Consider the following 24620-nt stretch of genomic DNA (forward strand, 5'->3'; position numbering starts at 1 on the left):
AGCGACAGCTATGCCAATGACAGTGACAGCGACAGCAATGCTGATGACAATGACAGCGACAGCTACACCGATGACATTGACAGGTGTTTTTTTATGATGGTGACAGCAACAGCTGCGCCGATGACAGTGACCGCTACACTGATTAGTGTCAGGTGTTTTTTTATGACAGTGACAGCTACGCTGATGACAGTGACGCTGATGACAGTGACAGCGACAGCTATACCGATGACAGTGACAGGTGTTTTTTTTATGACAGTGACAGCTATGCTGAGGACAGTGACAGCTACATTGATGACAGTGACAGCTACACTGATTAGTGTCAGGTGTTTTTTTTCTGACAGTGACAGCTACGCCGATGACAGTGACAGTGACAGCTATACCGATGACAGTGACAGGTGTTTTTTTATGACAGTGACAGCTATGCTGAGGACAGTGACAGCTACATTGATGACAGTGACAGCTACACAAATGACAGTGACAGCTACACAAATGACAGTGACGTGTCTTTTTATGGCAGCGACAGCTACACCAATGACAGCGACAGCTACACATATTACAGTGACAGATTTTTTTTATGACAGTGACAGCTACGCTGGTGACAGTGACAGCTACACCAATGACAGTGACAGGTGTTTTTTTATGACGGTGACAGCGACAGCTACACCAATGACAGTTTTTTTTACGCCGATGACAGTGACAGCTACGCTGATAACAGCTACACCGATGATAGTGACAGCTACACAAATGACAGTGACAGATGGTTTTTTTTATTATAGCAACAGCTACGCCAGTGACAGTGACAGCTACAGCCAGGGCTGGATTGGCCATCTGGCAAATGCCAGAAGGGCCGATGGCCAGATGGGCCGGTCCAGTCGAGCAGCAGCCATTTAGTTCTGAAAAAACTGCTTAGGAGAACACGGAGCTGAAAAATGTCTTAAGCCCCGCCCCTTTTGTGATGTCACCAGAACTGTCAGTCCACAGGTCTACTCTTTACCCAGCAGTCTGCACCTCCCGACGGCTATAGAACTAGAATGGATCCTTCTGCTTGTGATTCCTCCACCCCCACGCAGCCCTGCACACTGCACTGCAGACACCAGCAGCTGCTAATGGGAGCAGAGCAGTGAGGTAATTGCAGTAACTTTCATTTCGGAGCATAGAGAGAGATAACAAGACTGGAGGTAACAGCACACACACTGGACGAGTGACAGGTGTTAACCCCTGCAATGCCTTTCAGCCACACTAGCTACCTGCCTTTATCCTAAGGCTGAGACTGTGCCCTTTTTCATCCTCAAGTCCCTGTTTTGTCACTTCATATACATAAGTACAGTATATACCTCCAAAAACCAAAACAACTAAACAATATTTGGTTTTTGGAGGTATATACTTATGAATATGCAGTGACAAAATTTGTGAACTAGGGGCCTGATTCAGAGCCGGACGCAAGTGGCCGTTCGTTCGGCGTACGAGCGAAAAAAATGTAAATTCAAGCGCTCGCTCGTATGTTCGCTCGCAGCTAATCTTCCGCCCCATAGTCTCCCAACCCCTCCTCTAGCTAGCGAACGTTCTAAATAGCGACCGTCCGTCTCCTCTTTGGTTGCAGGGAACGCTCGCACAAGTCAAATCCGGAAGTGGGCCTGTCAGTTTTCGATTGCCTGCTATTTCATTCTGCCAACATACTAGAATCGATTAATAGCAATCAGTATATTCATTAGCTTAATTGTTATTCACATCTTTGCAATCTTTTTTTTTTCACTGTCAATAAACTTTATTATTGTTCGTGTGCGTCATTCCTTCTGCAGAATATGTACGTTTGTACCAAGGGGATGGTTTATCAAATTTTAAAGTTTGTTTGAATGCTACTATTGTTTTGCGTTAGTTTATATGCAGATTTTTCATCTTTATTAATAATATTTAAATCAGTTTACGCGTGTCACTGCATCAAGCCTATCATAACTCACATTATATTTGTGAGGGTGTAGGTCACATAACTCATACAATAACCAATACAATGCTTTCTGTTAATTTTCAAAGTACATTAGCCAATCAAATTTTTTCTGGGACCTTTATTAAAACTGTTTTGTGTTGAAAAAATCATTGCCATCATGAGAGCCGCAGCATTTACTCGCAGAGAACTCCTGGTCCTCACAGATGTGATGGACCGGAGAATCACGGAGCATCCGGCCCCCATCACTAACCTCCGCAAGTGGCTCACCTATGCAGAGGTGCGGCGCCGCCTGCGTAACTTGGGCTACCGCCGCAATATCGGCCAGCTCGAAAGGCGCTGGTCCGACCTCCACCGCAGATCCCTGCGTTTTTTTTTTTATACATTTTTTTGGGGGGGTTAATTTTTTACAAAACCCAAAAAAAAAATAATCCTAAAAATTTTGATCCATCATTTAGGGGCTGAGCGCAGACTACGACGTCTACTATGTCAACGATGTTGGCCTCGTCCCCTATCCCCCACTACCACCCAAACCTCCTCTCCCCAACCTTCCCCAAATTCCCCCTCCACCCCAGACTGGGATGCCCCTCCCTCTCATAATATTCCCATCCCTCAAAAATCACCCTCCCCTCCACCCACCCCTCTCTTTTCCTCCCCCTCCACACCAAGCCAAATCACCCCTCCTCCATCCGACCAGCACTGGCCCACCTCAGAGGAGGACGATGTCGGGGCTCCAGGACCAGTCATCATTCTGACCGGTATGTTTCCCTTTTAAACTATGGTTGCTTTTGCATTTTTTTGTTTTTGGGTGATGTTGTCCTTTTGCCTGTGCATTTCCAATTTGTTAAGTATTTCTAATGTTTTGGATATATATCTTGGCCAAACAATGTCTAGGATGTTTTCCCCTTACACATATCACACATGTCCAAACACTCATACTTGTGTCTTTCTTGTTTACTGAACCAACAACTGTAGTTTTTTGGCGTACTTGTCCCTTTTTTTATTGTATTTTTATGTGTAATTTTTTAAGTTTTTATTTATACAATCTTTGCATTTGCCATTACTTTGTTTTTTTTTGATTTGTTTCTCTTTTTTTAAAGTATAGTCTGATTTGTAAGTTGTTTGGTAACATATAAATTAAGGTGTCAGTTTAGTAATCCACACATTTTTTTAACACACAGAGGACCAGAGGCGGATGCAAGAAATGCAGGATGGCTTGCACAGGTTGAGGGGCCATGTTGTAGGCATGCTTGTGGTCCTGGATCACATGTTGGCGCTCCTGCGCCACTAATTTTTTTGTTTTTTCGCCATAAAAATGTTCAAAAAAATAAAATATATTTTGATTTATTAAAGTCTCATTCCTTGTCTGTAAATATTAGATTGCTTAACCTTACATAAGTCGACTATTGGAGCATGTTTTTGGAAGTAATGTAAATTAGATTGTAGAAAGCTCAAGTAAGTATGTAAGCTGGCACATTAAACACCTAACAATACCAATAGGTTTGTAGAATTACCAGCAATTTAGTTTTTTTTTTTTGGTGGGTAATGTAAATATTAAATCAAACCTGCTTAGGCATAGATTAGAAACCATACTGATTCACCATAATACCTTTGATGTTTGTTTTTAGCCACAAAGCAGGGTAAAATACTTTACAATTTAACACATTACAGGATTAGCCATTAAGCAGGTTTGCCTTTTTTGGACCAGGTTACACTTGCTTGTAATTTACCATGTTAACCAAAAATTTATTCCACACAAATAATAAACACAAAGTGAATTGTCACAATCAATTCACACAGTGAAAACACACTCAAAACTACAACCAACACCAAAAACAACAAAACAACAACAATCAAGAACTGTTTGAAGAAGTAGCATGCCAACATGAATCCACAAATGAGGCGAAGAAATCATTGTTCCAGAAGTTATATCCAATATGGCCACATGAAGTCAATTTTTTGGATCAGGTAGTAGGCATCGTTTTTTCGGGTAATTTTATGGAATAAAAGAAAAAAAAATCAAAATTGGCCATTAAAATCTTACATATCTACATTGTGTCAATTAACTAAATTTGGAACAATAATTACCTAGAAATCTGGCCACCACATCATCGCGTATTGCCCCCAACATACTGACCTCCAACCAACCTTGGGGGGGCCATCTTCAGGCAAGGCATCCTCTGGCTGCATTGGGACACCACTCCTTATGGCGATGTTGTGAAATATCCCACACATGACCACAATTTTGGAAACCATATCCGACAAATACATGAGCTCGCCACCAGAGCGGTGGAGGCATCTGAATCGGCCTTTTAAAAGGCTGATACAGCGCTCCACCACCTGCCCGGTGGCTGTAAGTGCAGAATTATACTCACTTTGTGGCCCTGGTGTGGGAGCCAAATAAGGAGTGAGCTGCCAGGGCGTGCAAGTGTAACCACTGTCTCCTGTGAAAAAACAAAAACAAACATCAGGACCATTGTGTAACAAGCTTTGCATTGGTTGCGACAGAAGGTATCAACTTACCCAGAAGCCACGCATCACCAGGTTGTAGGTTGTCTAATTTGTGCCAAATCCCTGATTGCCGGATGACAAAGGAATCGTGTGCACTTCCGGGGAATTTGGCATTCAGGGACAGGATCTGGAGGGAGGCATCACATACCACCATTACATTCAGTGAATGAAAGTGTTTGCGGTTCCGAAAAATAGCGTCCAGCCTTGCTGGAGGCTGAAGTGGTATGTGAGTGCCATCCACAAACCCTATGATGTGTGGGAAGCCAGCTATTTGGTAAAAATTGGCCTTTGCCACACTAAGGGAACCCATATCCAATGGCATTGTAATAAAATGATGGAGGTGTTTAAAAATGGCCTCCATCACTGCCCTCAGGATCCTTGAAAAGGAGGATTGGGAGATTGCGGCAACTATTCCCACAGTGGTTTGAAAGGATCCTGAGGCACTGAAATGTAACACCGACATTAATTACGTAAGTGGTGGTATTGCTGTAGGACTGTCAATTTGCCATTCAAGATCACTCTCTATTAATGAGAGAGTGTCTAGGATGATTTGGGGAGAAAGACGGTATCGTCTTAATACCTCATCATCTGGCATTCCAAAAAGGGTGACACGTGTTCTATATATCTGGGGCCTTGCACGCCTACGAGGCCTATGCCTGGGACGAAGTTGAGGTTGGTCGGGTTCTGGAACCATAGCCAATATAATACGACCAACATCAACCTGAAATGGTAAACCAGGTAGTTATTGTTTTAGACAAATGTGTAAAGAAAAATATACTTATCTTTTCTAAGAAATCCAAAGATGCTTACAGGCCGGCGTCTTGTCATGAGTAGAACAACCTACATTTCAAAAGTAGAAAATATTTTTAGCTTTTTTTTTTTTTAAAACTTGGATTGTAAACACATTTTATTTGGGTAAAAAATAGAGAAGGGAGCACACATTAGTTCGGAAAATCGCATGCTACATTTAGTGGTAAAACATGATTTTACAATGAAAAAAACCAAACACATTAGTGCGCTAAATAGTACGCATTTTTTTACAGTTACATAAGGAGACATTAGTGCGCTAAATAGTACGCATTTTTTTACAGTTACATAAGGAGACATTAGTGCGCTAAATAGTACGCATTTTTGACACTTACATAAGGAGACATTAGTGCGCTAAATAGTATGCATTTTTGACAGTTACATAAGGAGACATTAGTGCGCTAAATAGTACGCATTTTTGACACTTACATAAGGAGACATTAGTGCGCTAAATAGTACACATTTTTGACACTTACATAAGGAGACATTAGTGCGCTAAATAGTATGCAATTTATAGTTAAATAAGGAGACATTAGTGCGCTAAATAGGACGCTTTTTTGACAGTTACATAAGGAGACATTAGTGCGCTAAATAGTACGTTCATTTTAAATTAAAAACAACTCAAACATTATTTCGCAAAAGAGTACGCTATATTTAGTGGTAAGACATGATTGGTCCAAGAAAAAAAACAAGATTACTTAGCGAAACATATGCGAATACCAACACATCGAAATTGTAACTTCATGAAACTAAAAACACTTACCAAAAACAGACAAATATCCCAAAGTACAAAAACTTCAATGGGGCAATGCCAAAATAACTGTAAAAAGAAAAAAATGTAAAAAAATTACTAACATTTGTAAACTATTTACTATTATTTTTTAAGGTGGTTTTTAAAAAGACTTACTCAAAAACTCCCCCCAAAAAAAGCGAACGGAACTTAAATAAGTAAGAAAACAAACAAAACGATCACAAGTGTAGAAAACCGCCTCAAACTCCAAATACCGCCAACAATCAACTCCTACGCCAAACCTCCAACATTCATAACCCGCCACCTCGACTCGAGTCACACCAAGCCATAAATAGTCTTTATTTTCCCGCTCAAATTAAGGACGGACAATAGGAGCGCACAATCAATGATGCGGCTGAATAATGCTGACGCATGTATAAAAACGTCACTGAAGACCCCAATCGGTCTGCTGTAGTGAGACCTGAAAGTCAAAAATGGCTACAGAGCAGCAAAGCACTGGCCAAGAGGCGCCAGGTAAGTATTTGTCTATTTGGGACTAAAGGTTTATGTTTAACAATAATTTGGGTAACGTTTGACATTATCATTTTTACAATCTTTTTTAAAAAAGGAGTGAAGGATGCCATGGAAGAGGCTGCTGGGCCTAGTAGGCCAACTAAACCAAAAAAAAAAAGGCAGCCACAATTCACAAGAAAGGAGATGGAGATTTTGGTGCAAATGTGCAATGACAACCTGCCACAGGCACCAAGGAATATGGGTGCAAGCCAGAAATGGAAAATGTGGGATGACATAGCCAGTGGTGTCAATAGGGTGGGTGATTGTGAACTTTCAACCCGGGAGGTCAAACGCCGGTACGTAAAAACTACATTTTAGTAAAAAGTGTTTACAGATCCAAATACTGCAGGAATAATGCCAACTTTTTACCCCACAGATGGAGCGACTTCAAATATCGTCTTAAGCAAAAACTGTCTGATAAGGCTAGGCATGCAGGGGGGACAGGTGGGGGTCCCACCCCTGTGTCACTGGAGCTCACAGATTTGGAGGAGCTGGCCCAGGGGTGTGTGCAGGATGAGGAGGTGTTTGACGTGTCGAACATGGATACCGACATGCCCGACTTTGCGGCTCCTCATGTTGCCCCAGGTAAATGTTGTAATGTTAACAACTCAGAAATGTGTTTGGGACAATATCTAGATTATAATGTTACTCTTTTCTCACAGAGACACAGGCGGATGAGTCTGCTCCAGAGGGGAGCTTTGGCCGCAGAATTTCTGCTGGCTCTGCAGGGGAGGAAGCAGTAGATCCGGCTGTGGACCCTGTGGTAGACAGTCCAGGGCATTCCCACTCGCAGGCAGTGGGCCTCCTCACTGATCTCAATATTAAAACGGATCAGCAGACCGAGATTCTGCTGAGGATGGACACCAATCTGCTACGGGTAGCGGACGCCCTGGAGCAAAGTGCTGCGGTCAACGTGACCATTGCTTAGGCCCTGGCGGAAAATACTGGGGCCAACGTGCGAATAGCAAATGCCCTGGAGCAGCTCGTTCGCCAGCACATGTTGGAGCCGGCCTCCCTTCCTGCCGGAACATCAGGACCCTCCACCTCTGGCACAACAACAGCCATCCCTCCAAATGTGCCTAGCCCTATGCCTAGTCCAGAGGCCACAACATCTGCCTCTGGCCAGGCCAGCAGAAGGACATCCCGGACCTGTTCAGGCTCCCTCCCTACCCCGACCAAACGGCGATGACAGCACTGGCTAATTTTCCCACAATCCTTCTCTGTGTTTGCCCCATATTCCTTAATGCCCAAAACCTCCCTCTCCTTTCTTGTGAATTTTTTTTTATTAATTGTGTTTGTTTGTGGATTTCAAATGCCACTTATTTTGTTTGTGTGTTTTTAAAATAATTTGTTATTTGTTTTTACGTTATCAAGTTTTTTTTATTTCCCCAAAATTTGTTTAGAAATAAACAAAAAAATAAAAAAAATACTGTTGAAAATCTGCACAATTCTATTGTTAATTTATTCAAAAACTGGTTAAAAGGTAATCCCGCAAACAACATTACAAACAATACAACGGAAATCTAAACATTTTTGAGGGAAAAATAAACCAAGGGTTAAAAACAATTTATGAGTTTTAATTACCACTTAGGAAAAAACAAAAGGACGATAATTCTTTAGGGGCCAAGAAAACAAAGAAAAACAACCAACCTGCGTACAATATTGTTGCCTGAAAAAAAAAAAAAAACAATTTGGAAAAAACACGCAAATGTAAAATAAATTTGTAAGCTAATTGATTGTCTAACCCAGAAATTATCAGCTGAGTAGTTCACCTGCGTACGATTTTTTGCAACTAAAAAAAGGTTATTTGCTAAACACCTTACAAGCCTTTTTGCAATTCAAAACTGATTGTTTTTTAGGCCTCAATTGATCAATCGGGAAACCATTGATGAGCCACGGGAAGAACGAAGAGACCATCGTCATTGCGGTAGAGAATACCAGACCACAAGCTGAGCGAGCAGTTTGAATGGAAAGTGGATCAGACAGTGACGTAACCCTTGTTCCGTTCACATCAGATAATTTATGTACGCCCAAAAAACGCCTCGACACGCCTGCGTTTTCCCATCTCCACCCCCGTCACCGCCCCAAAACGGACAGTTCTGTCAATCACATTTGACATGTCACTTCCTGTTCGCTATTCGACGAACGACTGCAAAAATTATCGCAAACAGCCGTACGCACATGCGCACTGTTACACCGACGCATGCGTGGTTTAACAACATCGGATGACTACGAGCGTACGACCGCTTACGAGCGGCTCTAAATGAGGGCCTAGGTACAAACACAACATCAGTGAATGAATATATCAGATTGGCTCTGTATTGAATCAAACAGACCTGACTCCTTTTTTCACATTACTTGCATGATACAGTATGTGCCTAGCAGGATGGGTATGGGATGCCAGCGGTCAATATCCCGACGCCGGCATCTCAAGAGGGTTAGGATACCGACACCTTTCTGACGGTATTCTAACGATCTCCCTCTCCCTTACCTTAACCCTCCCTCCCTTGTGCCCAAACCTAACCTCTCCCCCCAACCTTCCCCCCCTTAGTGCCTAATCCTAACCCTCCCCCTAGTGCCTAACCCCGCTACCTACCTTTGGGATGCCGGCACTGGCATTCTGACAAGTGTAGGGATTGCGGCCTCGGCATTCTGACCTCCAGCATCCCTCCTGTCTGAACTGAACATATCACGTGCCTAGCGTACTTGTTGTTCTAACAATAAAAATTACCTAGTAGCATTATATGGATTTTCAGGTGTAATATAAAAATGGGATTCTACTATAAATTGTACATACAGTATACCTGCTGGTGTGGTGTTTTTATTCTAATCTTGTCTTCAATTTTTGTTTAATTCCCCTTGTCACATCCACCACATATTTTGGCCGGGTTAGGTACAGGATGCCGGCATTCGTGTTCCCGACGGTCAGATTCCTGACGACCGGCATCCCGACAGGGTTAGCATGCTGACACTTTTTGGTCGGTATGCTAACCCTACCCCTCCCTCTTTAGTGCCTGAACTTAACCTCCCCACACCCTAAACTTATCCCTCCCCTTTAGTGCCTAACCCTCTACCTAGTGCTAACCCTCCCCCAACCCGGCTACTTACCTTCAGTATCCCGACATTCGGGATACCGGCGCCGGGATTCTGATTGGCTTGGGCACTGCGTTGCTGGTAATGTAATTTCCGAACATATCCCATTTTTGCTTTTACATTGTCTAGTGTTTTTGTATTTGAATTGGCTATGTATATACTGGACTCCTGATCCACAGGCTTAATTTACATTCAGTCCAGATATTTCATTATGCCTAGATTTGTTATATATATTTTCGTTGAGGTTAGTCCAAACTAGGGGTGAGCGGGTTCGGATTTCTGAAATCCGAACCCCCCCGAGCCCCCCCGATCTGAGGCCGATCCGAGTCAGGCTCGACTTTTCCCGCCTGACTCGGATCTGAAATCGAGGCAAAACCGTGTTCATCCCGCCTTCCGGGTCTCGCGGGTTTTGGATCCTATATAAGGTACCCGCGTCGGCGCCATCTTCTCACTCGGCTGTGGACAGTGAAGAGGGAGGGTGGGAGTTAGGGCTGGCTGGGCTGTGTAGTGTAGTGTAGTGCAGAGTAGTGTTGTGCTATGCTGTACTGCTGTTGTCCATAGGGGCTGTGTCCACTACTTCAAAGTCCATAGGGGCTGGCTGTGTTGTGCTGTGCTGCTGTTGTCAATAGGGGCTGTGTCCACTACTTCAAAGTCCATAGGGGTTGGCTGGACTGTGTTGTGCAGTCAGTTGTCCATAGAGGCTGTGTCCACTCCAAAGTCCTGTGCAGTGTCCCAGTCCTAAAGGGGTGCTGTAGTGTTGTCCAGGGGGTGCTCCCCCCAAGTGCTAAAAAAAAAATATTTTTTCTGTGTTTGTGAATTGTGTGCGCAGTAGCCGCACGTGCATCAACAAAGTAGTGCCAAGCGTGCACCTGTGTCATAAGTAAAGGGCCAGCTGGCTTGACCGTTAAAGGGTGCTGTAACCTCCAAAGTACACTCCAAACCAAATAAATTTTTTTTTTCTGTGTTTGTGAATTGTGTGCGCAGTAGCCGCACGTGCATCAACAAAGTAGTACCAAGCGTGCGCCTGTGTCATAAGTAAAGGGCCGGCTGGCTTGTCCATTAAAGGGTGCTGTAACCCCCAAAGTACACTCCAAACAAAATAAAAAAATATTTTCTGTGTTTGTGAATTGTGTGCGCAGTAGCCGCACGTGCATCAACAAAGTAGTGCCAAACGTGCGCCTGTGTCATAAGTAAAGGGTGCTGTAACCCCCAAAGTACACTCCAAACAAAATAAAAAAATATTTTCTGTGTTTGTGAATTGTGTGCACTGTGGCTGCACGTGCATCAACAAAGGAGCAGCACCAAGCGTGCGCCTGTGTCCCATAAGTAAAGAGCCGGCTGGCTCATTTCTTAAAGGGTGGTGTAACCCACAAAGTGCACTACTCTCCAGCAAAAATAAAAAAATATTTTCTGTGTTTGTGTGCGCCTTAGCTGCACGTATATATCAAATATATCAATATAACATAAATGGAGGACCAAACTTTCTCCGATAAAAATAAAATAGGGAAAGATCAAGAACCACTTCCTCCTAGTGCTGAAGCTGCTGCCACTAGTCATGACAGACGATAACATGCCATCAACGTCGTCTGCCAAGGCCGATGCCCAATGTCATAGTAGAGGGCACATACAATCCCAGATGACAAAGTTCAGGAAAATGACCTTAAAAAAAACATTTAAATCATCTGAAGAGAAACGTAAACTTGCCAATATGCCATTTATGACACGGAGTGGCAAGGAACGGCTAAGGTCTTTCCCTATGTTCATGACTAGTGGTTCAGCTTCACATGACGATGGAAGCCCTCCTCCCGCTAAAAAAATCAAACGAGTTAAGCTGGCAAAAGCACAGCGAACTGTGCGTTCTAAGAAGATATCACAAATCCCCAAGGAGAGTCCAAGTGTGGTGGCGGTTGCGGTGCCTGACCTTCCCAGCACTGGACGGGAAGAGGTGGCTCTTTCCACCATTTGCACGCCCCCTGCAAGTGCTGAAAGGAGCACCCACAGTCCACTTGATGATATGCAAATTGAAGATGTCACTGTTGAAGTACAACAGGATGAGGATACTAGTGTAGCTGGCGCTGAGGAGGAAGTTGCGAGGAGGATTCTGATGGTGATGTGGTTTGTTTAAATCAGGCTCCGGGGGAGACAGTTGTTGTCCGTGGGATGAAAAAGCCCATCACGGTCATGCCTGGGCAGAAGACCAAACATTCCACCTCTTTGGTCTGGCAATATTTCTATCCAAATCCGGACAACAACTGTCTTGCCATATGTACCATATGTAAAGGTGAAATAAGTAGGGACGTTAACCACCTAGGAACATCCTCCCTTATACGGCACCTGCAGCGCGTTCATAAAAAGTTACTGTCAAGTTCAGAAACTTTGGCTAAGACCGTAAGCAGTCCAGGGACACCTAAATCCCTTTTTCCTGTTTTATCCAAGGAATCGGTGGATGAGGAGGATGAGGACGACATCTTGCCTTGTGAAGTGTTCAGAATAGACTGGAAATGAGTGGAATGAAGGTTATTGAGGTTAATAATTGCATAGGAGCAGAAAAACCCACAAATTCTGTGATTTAAGCTGTTTTTATGCTTTTTTTCAAAAAAATACAGATCCAAAACACAAAACCCAGAACCCAAAACTCGGAAGGGTGGTTTTGGCAAAACCAATCCAGATCCAAAACACGAAGAAAGATCCAGATCCAAAACCAAAACACAAAACACGAAAAGTGGCCGGTGCACACCCCTAGTCCAAACATAAAATTAATTATTTTTAGCATTACTACATTTAGGCCCCCCTTTTATTAATGATTGCAATGCGATGTGGTTATGACTGTATCGTCTATAATTGCATTGCAAGATATGATCATAGAGCCTGGATGTATCATTCAGCACATGCAGGGACTGGATTGACTGGGTTGAAATTCCGACGCCTATGTTAATCCCGATGCCGACAGGACACCGGACAGATTGTCCAACGCAGGGGGTAAGTATATATGTAGCAGGGGATGGGGGGGGGTTAGGTTTAGGGCACTCTGGGGGGACTTAGTGTTTGGCAGCCCCCTGTGGAGGGTTATGGTGCATACACACGGTCAGATTTTTCTTCAGATCTGAACGATAACGATTTTAAAAATCATTCAATCGTTCATATGTTCATGAATGATGGACCATGAACGTTGCGCGTTCCCGATGGTCAGATAACAATATCTGACATCTGATGTGTTTGCAGTCAGACTTGGACGATTCCATTCATTTTAATGCAGTCAAAAATCCTTCAATCGTTCAAATCTTTGGTAAAATCGTTCAATCGTTCATCTGACAGATCTGAGAAATCTGACCGTGTGTATGCACCATTAGGGTTAAGCAGGGATAGGGTGGGTTAGGTTTAGGCACTAGGGGGAAGGTTAGGGTCAGGCAAACGCCGGGAGGGTTAGGTTTGGGGTGCGGGGAGGGGGGGTGTTTGGTTCAGGCACTTATGAGGGAGGGTTAGGGTTAGGCACTAGGGGGGGAGGTTAGGGTTCGGCACCCCCAAATGAGGTTTAGGGTGGGAGAGGGTTAGGGATACTTAACTTACCTCCGTTGTCGGGATCTTGTGCAACCTGCTGCCGGCGTCGGATTTAAACCACAGGGCTGAAGTCCGGCAGTCAAACATACCCATTCCGTATAACTTGTATGTTCTGATATTATATTTGTAAGAGCATAGACTAAGAAGTGGGCAGAGTCAGGAATAGTAAGGGGAGGAGTCGATGCCAGGAGACAGATTTTGACGTGGGGTGGGCCTGTGTGATTTAAATGCCAGGGCCTATTTTTAGTCCCAGTCCTGCCCTGGCTACAGCTATGCTGATGACAATGACAGCGACAGCTACACCGATGACTTTGACAGGTGTTTTTTATTTTATGACGGTGACAGCAACAGCTGCGCCGATGACAGTGATCGCTACACTGATGACAGTGACAGCTATATCGATTACAGTGACGGGTGTTTTGTTATGACAGTGACAGCGACAGCTACACCAATGACAGTGACAGGTGTTTTTTTTATGACAGTGACAGCTACAGTGATGACAGAGACAGGTGTTTTTTTTATGACAGCGACAGCTATGCCGATGACAGTGACAGCTACACCGATGACAGTGACAGCTATGCCGATGACAGTGACAGGTGTTTTTTTATGAAAGTATCAGCAACAGCTATGCCGATGACAGTGACAAGTGTGTTTTTTTTTTTCCGGGGCAGCAGCCCTTGACAGACAGCAGCACAGCACTGGATAACAGTAGCCAGCCAGCCACTATGGTCAGCGTGCACCTATAGTCAGCAGCAACCAAGACACAAATCCTAGCTCCCTCCCTGTGCACGCTCCACAGCCGGAATGAAAAATGGCGGTGATTGCGGGACCTTTTATAGAATCCAAAACCCACAACAATCCAATAGCAGGATGATGACGTTTTGCCTCGTTTTCAGATCAGAGTCAGGCGGGAAAACCCGAGTCTGACTGGGATCCTGGCTCGGATGGGGGGGGGGCTTGGATTTTGGAAATTCAAACCCGCTCATCTCTAGTGTATACTGTCATGAATAGCAGCAGGTAGGAATAATGAATTTCCCAAGCACACCTTCTGACAAGCAGATTTTTTTCATCTCAATATCTGGAGACCAGCAAGAGTGTATGCCGGAGGTATCGGGATACAATCACATGGGAGCGTCATCTGGCAGACTGCAAGCCAGCACAGTTTGCCCCTTTAATACACCACAGTGGTTGGATACCGGCGGTGAGTGACTGTATTGGAGCACACGGCAGGTCGCAAGCCGGCTCTATCAATTATTTTGCTTACATATTTATTAGCAAAGACTGCTTTCTGCCTTTTTTCTTACATTGCTCTGGACTGAACTTAATCATTGAGCTAACTATGAATAGATTTTTTTATATATTTGTACACAAATTGTTATACACACTGTTTGATGTAATTCTTATCTGATTCAAAGAATATTTTTAATCTTTTTTAATAAATAAGGTGTTTTACTTATATGTATCTGTGATTAATTTACATCACTATAGTGCTGCTTATATTTTCCTGAACAGTCTCTACACCTCCCTTTCTGTCAGCAGTAAAATCTGCATTATTACAATTCCTATATCTAGATAAGAAACTATAGATTGTAAGCTTGCGAGCAGGGTCTTCTACCTATATATCTGTCTGCTATTACCCAGTTTTCTTCTATTAATGTTTCCAATTGTAAAGCACAATAGAATATGCTGTGCTATATAAGAAACTTAATAAATAAATAAGAAACTTGCACTACCAAATACTGAGACTGGGTTGTACGATTTCACAAAAAAATGGTGTGTATACAGTGAGGCACAAGCTCACGTGTTTCAGATTTTTGAAAATACTTCATGGTTTATTCTTCATGCAATGGAGTGGTCTTGATGCCACACTGAGGCTTGGAAGGGGAGGAGGGAGCGAATGAGGATTTATTCATTTATATTTTCTTGTTGTCCATTGTCTGTATATTTAGTTCATATTTTTTTTTCCTTTTTTGTACTATGGCAAATTATTTGATATTGTATTGTAACTGCTGATACCATCCTGCATATTGCATTTTTGTCTTTATAATTGTTTTTGACAATATTGTTTAATTCAGTTACTCAACTACGAACTTATTATTTCCTGATGTATGCGTATTGTTGCAATGGAAGCTATTTGTCATGGAAATGTTTATCACGATTCTTTTGTCAATAAAATATGAATTGTTTTAAAAAAAAATGCAATTAAATTTGGGGTGCCTAAACTAACGAAGATGATGATTTGGGGGTAATTTGAAGTACATTTTTTACCCCAAAAAATTACATGTAATTATTGGACTAAGTAAGCTAATTGGAAACATCCATTTGCCTAATTAGTCATTGGTCCAGGGTGGGGTGGGGGTGTGTGCTGTCCAAGGGGTTCAACACAGTGTCCCGACATTTTAACCTTAAAATAAAAAATTCCTTTCCATCTCTCACCCTCAGGGAGGTGCGAATGGAAAAATGTGAATTCAATCTGACTGGTTCAGTGAGAGTTGCTAATTGGATTGCAAAATGAATTTGCTATGCAAATTTGAAGAGAAAATAGCACCTCACAATATTGGATTGACTCCCTAAACTGATACAATATTTTATTAATTTTGCAAGGTCTGGATCCTATTGCATTTACTAATGTGGACATATATTTGAACTGCCCTGGGCTGCCAAGAGGATCACCGGATACTCCGCTGCTTAGCACAGCGGAAAATAGTGGAGTGGGCATGTAATAAATAGGCCTGCAAGTGTTGCAGTTTTCATGTTTGTTTCATTTTACCAACTGCAGCAAATCTCCTATATACATGCAGGCCCGGCGACAGGGGATGCAAAGGGGACACCCGGAATCTCGGGGCCCGACCCCTCATGGAATTTTGGGAGCAGAGTTCATTTGTCCCCCTTGCCTCTGCTATTTTCTGTGTAAGCTTCAGGGCTCTCAGCTAGATACACCGGGATCAGCACAGGCAGAGTCAAGGGTACATCTATCCACAACCACGGTGCAGAGTTGAGTGGATGGTAGCTGCTGCACCGCGCGTGACATCAGGACGTTGCGCCACTGAATCAGGGAGGAGCCGTCGTCCATATCTGAGCCACCAGGGAAGAGCAGTAAAACATGTCGAAGCTGGATAATTGGCTGAGACAAGGTCAGTTTAAAATTGAAGCGTGCACGACGCCATCTTGCGAATGGCAGCTAGACTCCATTTTAGAAACAAGATTCTACAAGACGCCATTTTGCGACCAGCGCCATTTTAAGTTACAACTCACAACCTAAGTACAGATGGCAATGTTTTTGATAATCTACCAAGGGCAACTGGAAGAACAGCCTCCTGAGAAAATGTAAATAGAATAGACAATGTGTGTTTTACACTACAAATTGGGAATCCCTGTATGCAGACAAGTATAGTTGTGGCAATTGTAATATAACCCAGGCATTGATCTACACAATTGCATTTGTGCGAATCCTAAACAGGTTTTAGTCCCACACCCAGACAGAATGGCCCCAGCTTCACATCTAGGGGTAACACATTTGCATTCACACAAGAGTCTGGGAGAACAAAGGACTTTTCATTTGAGCCTGGGAATGGTGGGGGCTGCTGAGAGGGGGGGGCGTGTGGAACTATAAGGCTCAGCATTTCACACTGCTAGGTGTTCACTTAGTAAGTGAGATTTAAGTGCACCATTTCTCATACACACATTAATACGCACAATTGCGCTGGTAACTAATCGCATATTAGCGAATGCATAAGATCCTATATAAAAATGCTGTTTAGTAGCTAAATGCGCACGCATCTGTCCCCAGTTAACTAGCGTCTTTATATCAAACCCTGTATACTCACACATTACATATTCACATACAAGGTTCCATAAGCTTTAAGGTATAAGATTTAAGTTTGGTCATTTAGTATAGATGCTATGAAATAAAGATTGTTTGGTAACTAAAGCTTTAAACATGATAAGTAAGCCATGTTTGGATTTGTACTGATGCGTACTCTTTCCACAGTATTCCGGTGTTAACGGTGGGGAGATCGCATCATGCATTCTCGACTTATGGACCGTAGAGACTTCAAGCAACAAAATGTATATGATATGAATAACTGTTAAGATGTTGCATGTGGCGGCAATCTAGGGACCCTCAGTTGTCAGAGGCTGGGTTGTGTCTATTTGAATCAGCCTGTTAAAAGCTCTGTAACAGATGGATCCCCCTTGGGAACCAATAGCATCAGCAACAAACGTCTCTATTGTTTTGTCTATTCCTGGGGGGTATAAATATGTGTGCTCCAACAGTGGGTTTTTAGTCTTCGTGCTGAATGCAGATAGACGAGGGGTTTCTTGCTGATGCCTAACATCTGGTCCGGAAGCGCTGCATATGTATACTGTACTTGGGTCTGTATAATTCCTTTGCGCTGAATTGTGTCTGGATCAATCGCGTGTAACTGACTGTACTTTTACCTGAATAATACTTGTGCTTTGGAACCACAGATTCCAGGTCTTAAGTCTTTATTTACTGTATGACTGCGTACGCAAATTAGCATCATCCTTAGAGGTTTATAGGTAGGATATTAGAAGGTATAGGCAGGTTCTGATCCAGTAACGTTAAACAGCAGGTAAGTGTTATCTGGGGCTGGAATGGGCTAGAGAATCACAGGGCAGGTTGTGAGGAGCTGCAGATGAAGGAAGGGGGGGGGGGTGACAGACACAGGTGAAGAGCGGTATGTGTCACAGACAAAGGGGCTGTGAAACAGGGGGGGTGATATACACAGGGGCTGGGGAAGGTTGGAGTGTGATGGGATTGGGAAGAGAAGTGTGTGTAAAAGATACAGGGGCTGGGGAAAAGGGGTATGTGTGACAGACATGGGCTGGGAAAGAGGGGGAGCTGTGACATACACAGGGGCTGGGGAAGATGGGTATGTGCGACAGACACAGGCTGGGGAAGAGGGGTATGTGCGACAGACACAGGGGCTGGGGAAGAGGGGTGTGTGTGACAGACACAGGGGCTGGGGAAGAGGGGTGTGTGCGACAGACACAGGGGCTGGGGAAGAGGGGTGTGTGCAACAGACACAGGGGCTGGGGAAGATGGGTATGTGCGGCAGACACAGGGGCTGGGGAAGAGGGGTATGTGTGACAGACACAGGGGCTGGGGAAGATGGGTATGTGCGACAGACACAGGGGCTGGGGAAGATGGGTATGTGCGACAGACACAGGGGCTGGGGAAGAGGGGTGTGTGTGACAGACACAGGGGCTGGGGTAGATGGGTATGTGCGACAGACACAGGGGCTGGGGAAGAGGGGTATGTGCGACAGACACAGGGGCTGGGGAAGAGGGGTGTGTGCGACAGACACAGGGGCTGGGGAAGAGGGGTGTGTGCGACAGACACAGGGGCTGGGGAAGAGGGGTGTGTGCGACAGACACAGGGGCTGGGGAAGAGGGGTATGTGTGACAGACACAGGGGCTGGGGAAGAGGGGTGTGTGTGACAGACACAGGGGCTGGGGAAGAGGGGTATGTGTGACAGACACAGGGGCTGGGGAAGAGGGGTGTGTGTGACAGACGCAGGGGCTGGGGAAGAGGGGTGTGTGACAGACGCAGGGGCTGGGGAAGAGGGGTGTGTGTGACAGACGCAGGGGCTGGGGAAGAGGGGTATGTGTGACAGATGCAGGGGCTGGGGAATAGGGGTATGTGTGACAGACGCAGGGGCTGGGGAAGAGGGGTGTGTGTGACAGACACAGGGGCTGGGGAAGAGGGGTATGTGTGACAGACGCAGGGGCTGGGGAAGAGGGGTATGTGTGACAGATGCAGGGGATGGGGAATAGGGGTATGTGTGACAGACACAGGGGCTGGGGAAGAGGGGTGTGTGTGACAGACACAGGGGCTGGGGAAGAGGGGTGTGTGTGACAGACACAGGGGCTGGGGAAGAGGGGTATGTGTGACAGACGCAGGGGCTGGGTAAGAGGGGTATGTGTGACAAACACAGGGGCTGGGGAAGAGGGGTATGTGTGACAGATACAGGGGCTGGAGAAGACTGGTATGTGTGACAGACACAGGGGCTGGGGAAGATGGGGATGTGACAGACATGGGCTGAAGAAGAGGGGGGCATGGGACTGGGGGAAATGAAGCTTAAAGACACTGGGGCTAGGGAAAAGATTTGAGACACCGTTGCAGAAAATGAAGCTGAGACACAGGGCTCGGGAAAATGAAGCTGAGATATACAGGGTCCCAAGAACAAAGATGTGAGACACGTGGGCTTGGAAATTAATCTGAGAGATGCAAATGAAGCTAGAGACATGGGTGGGGAGATAATGATGCAGAGATATGAGTGGATGGCTGCAGATGAGAGGCACAGGGGATGAGGCTGGAGGAGACAGGGATGGTACTGGAATGACATGGATGAGGAAGAGGCTGGAGAGATGAGGGTTGAGGCTGGTGCAACACAGGCGAGGATAAGGCTAAGAGACACAGTTGGGGTTGAGGCTAGAGAGACACAGAGGATGAGCCAAATGCCGACCTGCATGTACCTACCAGGAGGGGATAGGGGGCCCCAATAACATGAGTGTACCCCCCCGAGATTTTTGTTGCCAGCCCTGTATACATGTTGTGTGTTTCAGGTGAACTAAAACATACTGTTTATTACTTTTATCACTTCTACTGTTTCTATATTATTATCTACTATTTAGGGACATATTTTCTACAATCCGCCTCTACTGGCAAAGAGTTGGATGCACAGTGATACAGTAGCTACCGCTATCACTTTGTTTCTGGATACGGCCCTGGAGAGCTAAATGTGTGTGCGCCAGTACAGACTTGCAAATAAGGATCCAGAAGAATAGCAACACAATAGCCCATAAGCTGCTATTGGCCAACGCCACATGAAGATGGCGTTCGCTACCGGGGCCATTCCAAAGCTTGGCTTCGCATTCTGTAACTTGGTAAATTTCACAATTTAGCAGCCCCCATAGAAAGATATGAGGGCTACTTCTGCAAATGATAATGGAGGAACGGAGCTAGAAAAAGCTAAAGTCTAAACTATAGCCATGCTTATGGGCCGAAAACATTTTAAGATTAGAAAGAAGGAAGATAATTAAAACAAAGAAAAGAAAGAAAGAAAAGTATAAAGAATGAGAGAATTCCCACTCTGATTAAATGGCTAAAAAATATATGTATTTATTCTATAGCAAAGTATTCATAAAATTGTTTCACAAATAACAAAAAATACCAGGTACCTGGAGAAGTATAAACAACAATATATAATAAAAAGCACAATTGCAATCAGTTATAAAAAAGTATATAATGTGTCTGTGTTTATATATTCACACAACACACAAGATGCATCTGCTTGTGATGCAAAGAATTAAGCCTAACCAGCTTAGATAATGTCCAGGGACCTGTAATCCTTTTAAAACAGAAAATAGCATATATAAAAACTTCTGTCTCCTGCTACAATGTTAACCATTAGCCAAATGGCTGAAGTATGTTCCATAAATATTAGGATTGGTTATTCCATTTAAACATGATGTTGCTCCGTCTCCTGTAATACGGAGTGAGGTGGAAAGACCTTAACACTGACTGGCGTTACCTGGTCTTTTCTTTTTCTAGCGGAGGTCAGATTTCCCGTTTCTTCATCGCCGCCTGTGCTCTGGTGTGTAGCACCTCGGCGTCCTTATGCTGCACTCTCTGCACCGCCTGTGCTCTGGTGTGTAGCACCTCGGCGTCCTTATGCTGCACTCTCTGCACCGCCTGTGCTCTGGTGTGTAGCACCTCGGCGTCCTTATGCTGCACTCTCTGCACCGCCTGTGCTCTGGTGTGTAGCACCTCGGCGTCCTTATGCTGCACTCTCTGCAACGCCTGCGCTCTGGTGTGTAGCACCTAGGCGTCCTTATGCTGCACTCTCTGCACCGCCTGCGCTCTGGTGTGTAGCACCTAGGCGTCCTTATGCTGCACTCTCTGCACCGCCTGCGCTCTGGTGTGTAGCACCTTGGCGTCCTTATGCTGCACTCTCTGAACCGCCTGTGCTCTGGTGTGTAGCACCTTGGCGTCCTTATGCTGTACTCTCTGCACCGCTTGTGCTCTGGTGTGTAGCACCTCGGCGTCCTTATGCTGCACTCTCTGCACCGCCTGTGCTCTGGTGTGTAGCACCTCGGCGTCCTTATGCTGCACTCTCTGCACCGCCTGCGCTCTGGTGTGTAGCACCTAGGCGTCCTTATGCTGCACTCTCGGCACCGCCTGCGCTCTGGTGTGTAGCACCTTGGCGTCCTTATGCTGCACTCTCTGCATCGCCTGCTCTCTGGTGTGTAGCACCTAGGCGTCCTTATGCTGCACTCTCTGCACCGCCTGTGCTCTGGTGTGTAGCACCTCGGCGTCCTTATGCTGCACTCTCTGCACCGCCTGTGCTCTGGTGTGTAGCACCTAGGCGTCCTTATGCTGCACTCTGGGCACCGCCTGCGCTCTGGTGTGTAGCACCTTGGCGTCCTTATGCTGCACTCTCTGCATCGCCTGTGCTCTGGTGTGTAGCACCTCGGCGTCCTTATGCTGCACCCGACTGCTTAGATGTCCATGGAGCAAATAGAGGCAGCTTCTGGTCTGGCTTGTGCAGCCAATTTAAATGCAGGGGTTCTCTGCTCTCTCCTTAGTGAGCACACAGTATCACAGTATCCAACTGGGTTCACCCGTCTGGGCTTAGTCAGGGATGCTTCATGTGCTTAAATGTAGCCCTTATGTAGGCTTCTCCATAACCTTAATTGATTAATTGATTTCTTAAACAGTTTCCTTGCAGTGAAGGAGGAATGGCCTGTAGCCATGTTCCTTCACCTTAATAGATTTCTTAAACAGTTTCCTTGCAGTGAAGGAGGAATGGCCTGTAGCCATGTTCCTTCACCTTAATAGATTTCTTAAACAGTTTCCTTGCAGTGAAGGAGGAATGGTATTGTATATACATTCCTTCACATGCAGAGAAAAGAACAATTTTGTTAATATGTAAAGCTGATATTCTTACACTATTATAATTCTGTTACTGCTAGAGTAAAAAGAGTATGTGTGTGTGTGTATATATATATATATATATATATATATATATATATATATATATGTAGTTGGAGACTGATCGCCAATAGTGGTTTCCATGATATGAAATATAAAATATATATCCATTTATCTGAATAAATACGCTTAAACTTCAAATTCATTATGTAAAAGCGCCTCTAGAGCATAAGGAAGAAGTCAGAATTAGAAACATGATGAAAGAAAGGTAGAAAAAGAGATAAAAAATAAAAAAAAAAAAGGAAGAGCCCCGAAAGGTCTTGCGCAGATAGTCTCATTAACCCCGAAAGGTCTTGCGCAGATAGTCTCATTAACCCCGAAAGGTCTTGCGCAGATAGTCTCATTAACCCCGAAAGCTCTTGCGCAGATAGTCTCATTAACCCCGAAAGGTCTTGCGCAGATAGTCTCATTAACCCCGAAAGGTCTTGCGCAGATAATCTCATTTGTATTACGATAATGGAGGAACCCTCTTCTTAAATCCTGGGGATACTTAGTTTTTGCTTGTATCTCCCGAAAACAGCAATTTTCAAAAGATTTTCTGCAAATCTCCTTGTTAAATATGCACCCTAATCTTACATTTTATGAACTGTTACATGTTAATTATCATTTACTGTATGAAACAGTAAAGAAAAGTAATAAAATTACTGTATAGATTAGAAATTTGGAAGGTAGGAGGATGATAAAGCTCAATGGAACATGCTGCGCTATATAAGAAACTGTTAAACAAATAAATAAAATGTATTTAATACATTTGAAAAAACACAGTACAGCTGTAAAATTACATATTCTATCATTTATATATTACTACTTCTCTCTTTCTTTGATGTATAAATAGCATGCTACAGTACTTTAATTGACTTATTTTCCAAATAAAAGTAGCAATATTTTTACTTTAATAATCCTATTAATAAAAACATTATTTTCATTATTACATATTAAACCTTATTGAAATAAAAAGTAAGTTGGTTAGAATCCCACAATAGTTTTTACTTCGTTATTTGATATTTTAGTAAAAAGTACATAGATAATAAGCTAAAGAGTTCTCACCTGAAAATTCAGGATCAGCTTCAGAGAAGTCTGACAGCAATAAGATGACCATCAACCCAATATTACATGACAAATTCATTAAAGAACAGTATGAGGCTGGCATAGTGTAGATCTGTGGTACCAGGCTAAATCAGACGCATATGTAATGGATTCAGGGCAGCTGCATCTGCCTTTGTGTATGGACAATCAGCTTCTTTATGACACAGTGTTGTTCTAGTCCTCTTTCTGTGCTTCTAAATGATCATTCATAGCTTGCTGTAACACTCTGGCTACAGAAGAGCTGGGTATAAATTATGCTCAAGCCAGCAGTAAGTTAGTAGAAAAAAAAGGAAAGGTTGGAAATTAAGAGATGGTTCCAAAAAAAAAAAAAAAAAGAGGACTTTGATGTGATCAATGGCACACACAGGTGGGGTTTCTAAGTACCTAGAACTCTCCCCCCCCCTCCTTACCACAATTGGAACCACTGCGTTATACCGTGATTTGCAGGTACCATTTTGGCTCCGTCCCCTCCCAGACACCTGTGAATATCAACATTATGCTGCAAGGGGGCAGGGCCTAATGACACATTTCCCCGGTCCCACCCACAACAAGAGCTGCTGTATTGCATCTTTCCTCTAAAGGTAAGTGTGCCCCATGCGAGGCATCTACAGCTACACAGATAGAGCCAGAGTAACAACAGGTCAGTCGCCCAAGGGCCCCACAGATTGGGGGGCCCCCACATATAGCTACATCATGTTTGTCATAATGTGAACTGGGGGTACGACAGTGTGTTTAATACATCTGTTTTGCTGGGACTATTTACACATTATTTATTACAGTGTATCCTTTTTAATAACATCACCAGCATATCTTATGAACAATTTTATTAGTAGGGGATCCACAAGTTAGTTGCCACATGTCCTCCACAAACTTTAATCCGGCCCTGTGCGCAGAATGGTGAATGTGTGCTGCTGTATATGTAAGATAGACTAGCATATACTGTAGGTGGATTTGCGCATGGATGATATACTGCTAATAATATGTTTAGAACCTGCATAAATGCAATGGTGCAAGTTTAAATTCTTAGTGGTGCTGAACATTACCATCCCCCTTTCCACCTGTGCACCACACTGACATTTTGCACAATATATTTTAAACTGTCTTTGTCTTCTCATTACATTTTATGCCATATCCACAAAACAATCCTCCATATTACATCCAGATCTCTTCCATTACCATATTAATGTGGTTGTAAGCTAAGTGAAAGGGGTGCTGGGATGAATACCTTGTACTGTACACACTCTCACACTGTTGCGGATATGAAAATGTAAGTGAATGACCTGACGTCTGGTGGCCGTCTC

General features: G+C 44.0%; 1 protein-coding gene across 1 annotated transcript in view; it reads right to left on the bottom strand.

Moving 5' to 3' along the window:
• Nucleotides 1-23332, bottom strand: part of LOC148508664 (protein eva-1 homolog C-like) — a 45774-nt gene extending 22442 nt beyond the window's left edge. Inside the window, exon 1 of the mRNA XM_088444236.1 lies at nucleotides 23281-23332. Coding sequence (XP_088300362.1) covers nucleotides 23281-23332 — 52 coding nt within the window. The remainder of the gene's footprint in view (nucleotides 1-23280) is intronic.
• Between the last annotated feature and the right edge of the window lie 1288 nt (nucleotides 23333-24620).

The sequence above is a fragment of the Taudactylus pleione genome, unplaced genomic scaffold (genome assembly GCF_031769625.1).
Source record: "Taudactylus pleione unplaced genomic scaffold, aTauple2 ptg000352l, whole genome shotgun sequence".
Taxonomy (NCBI): Eukaryota; Metazoa; Chordata; class Amphibia; order Anura; family Myobatrachidae; genus Taudactylus; species Taudactylus pleione.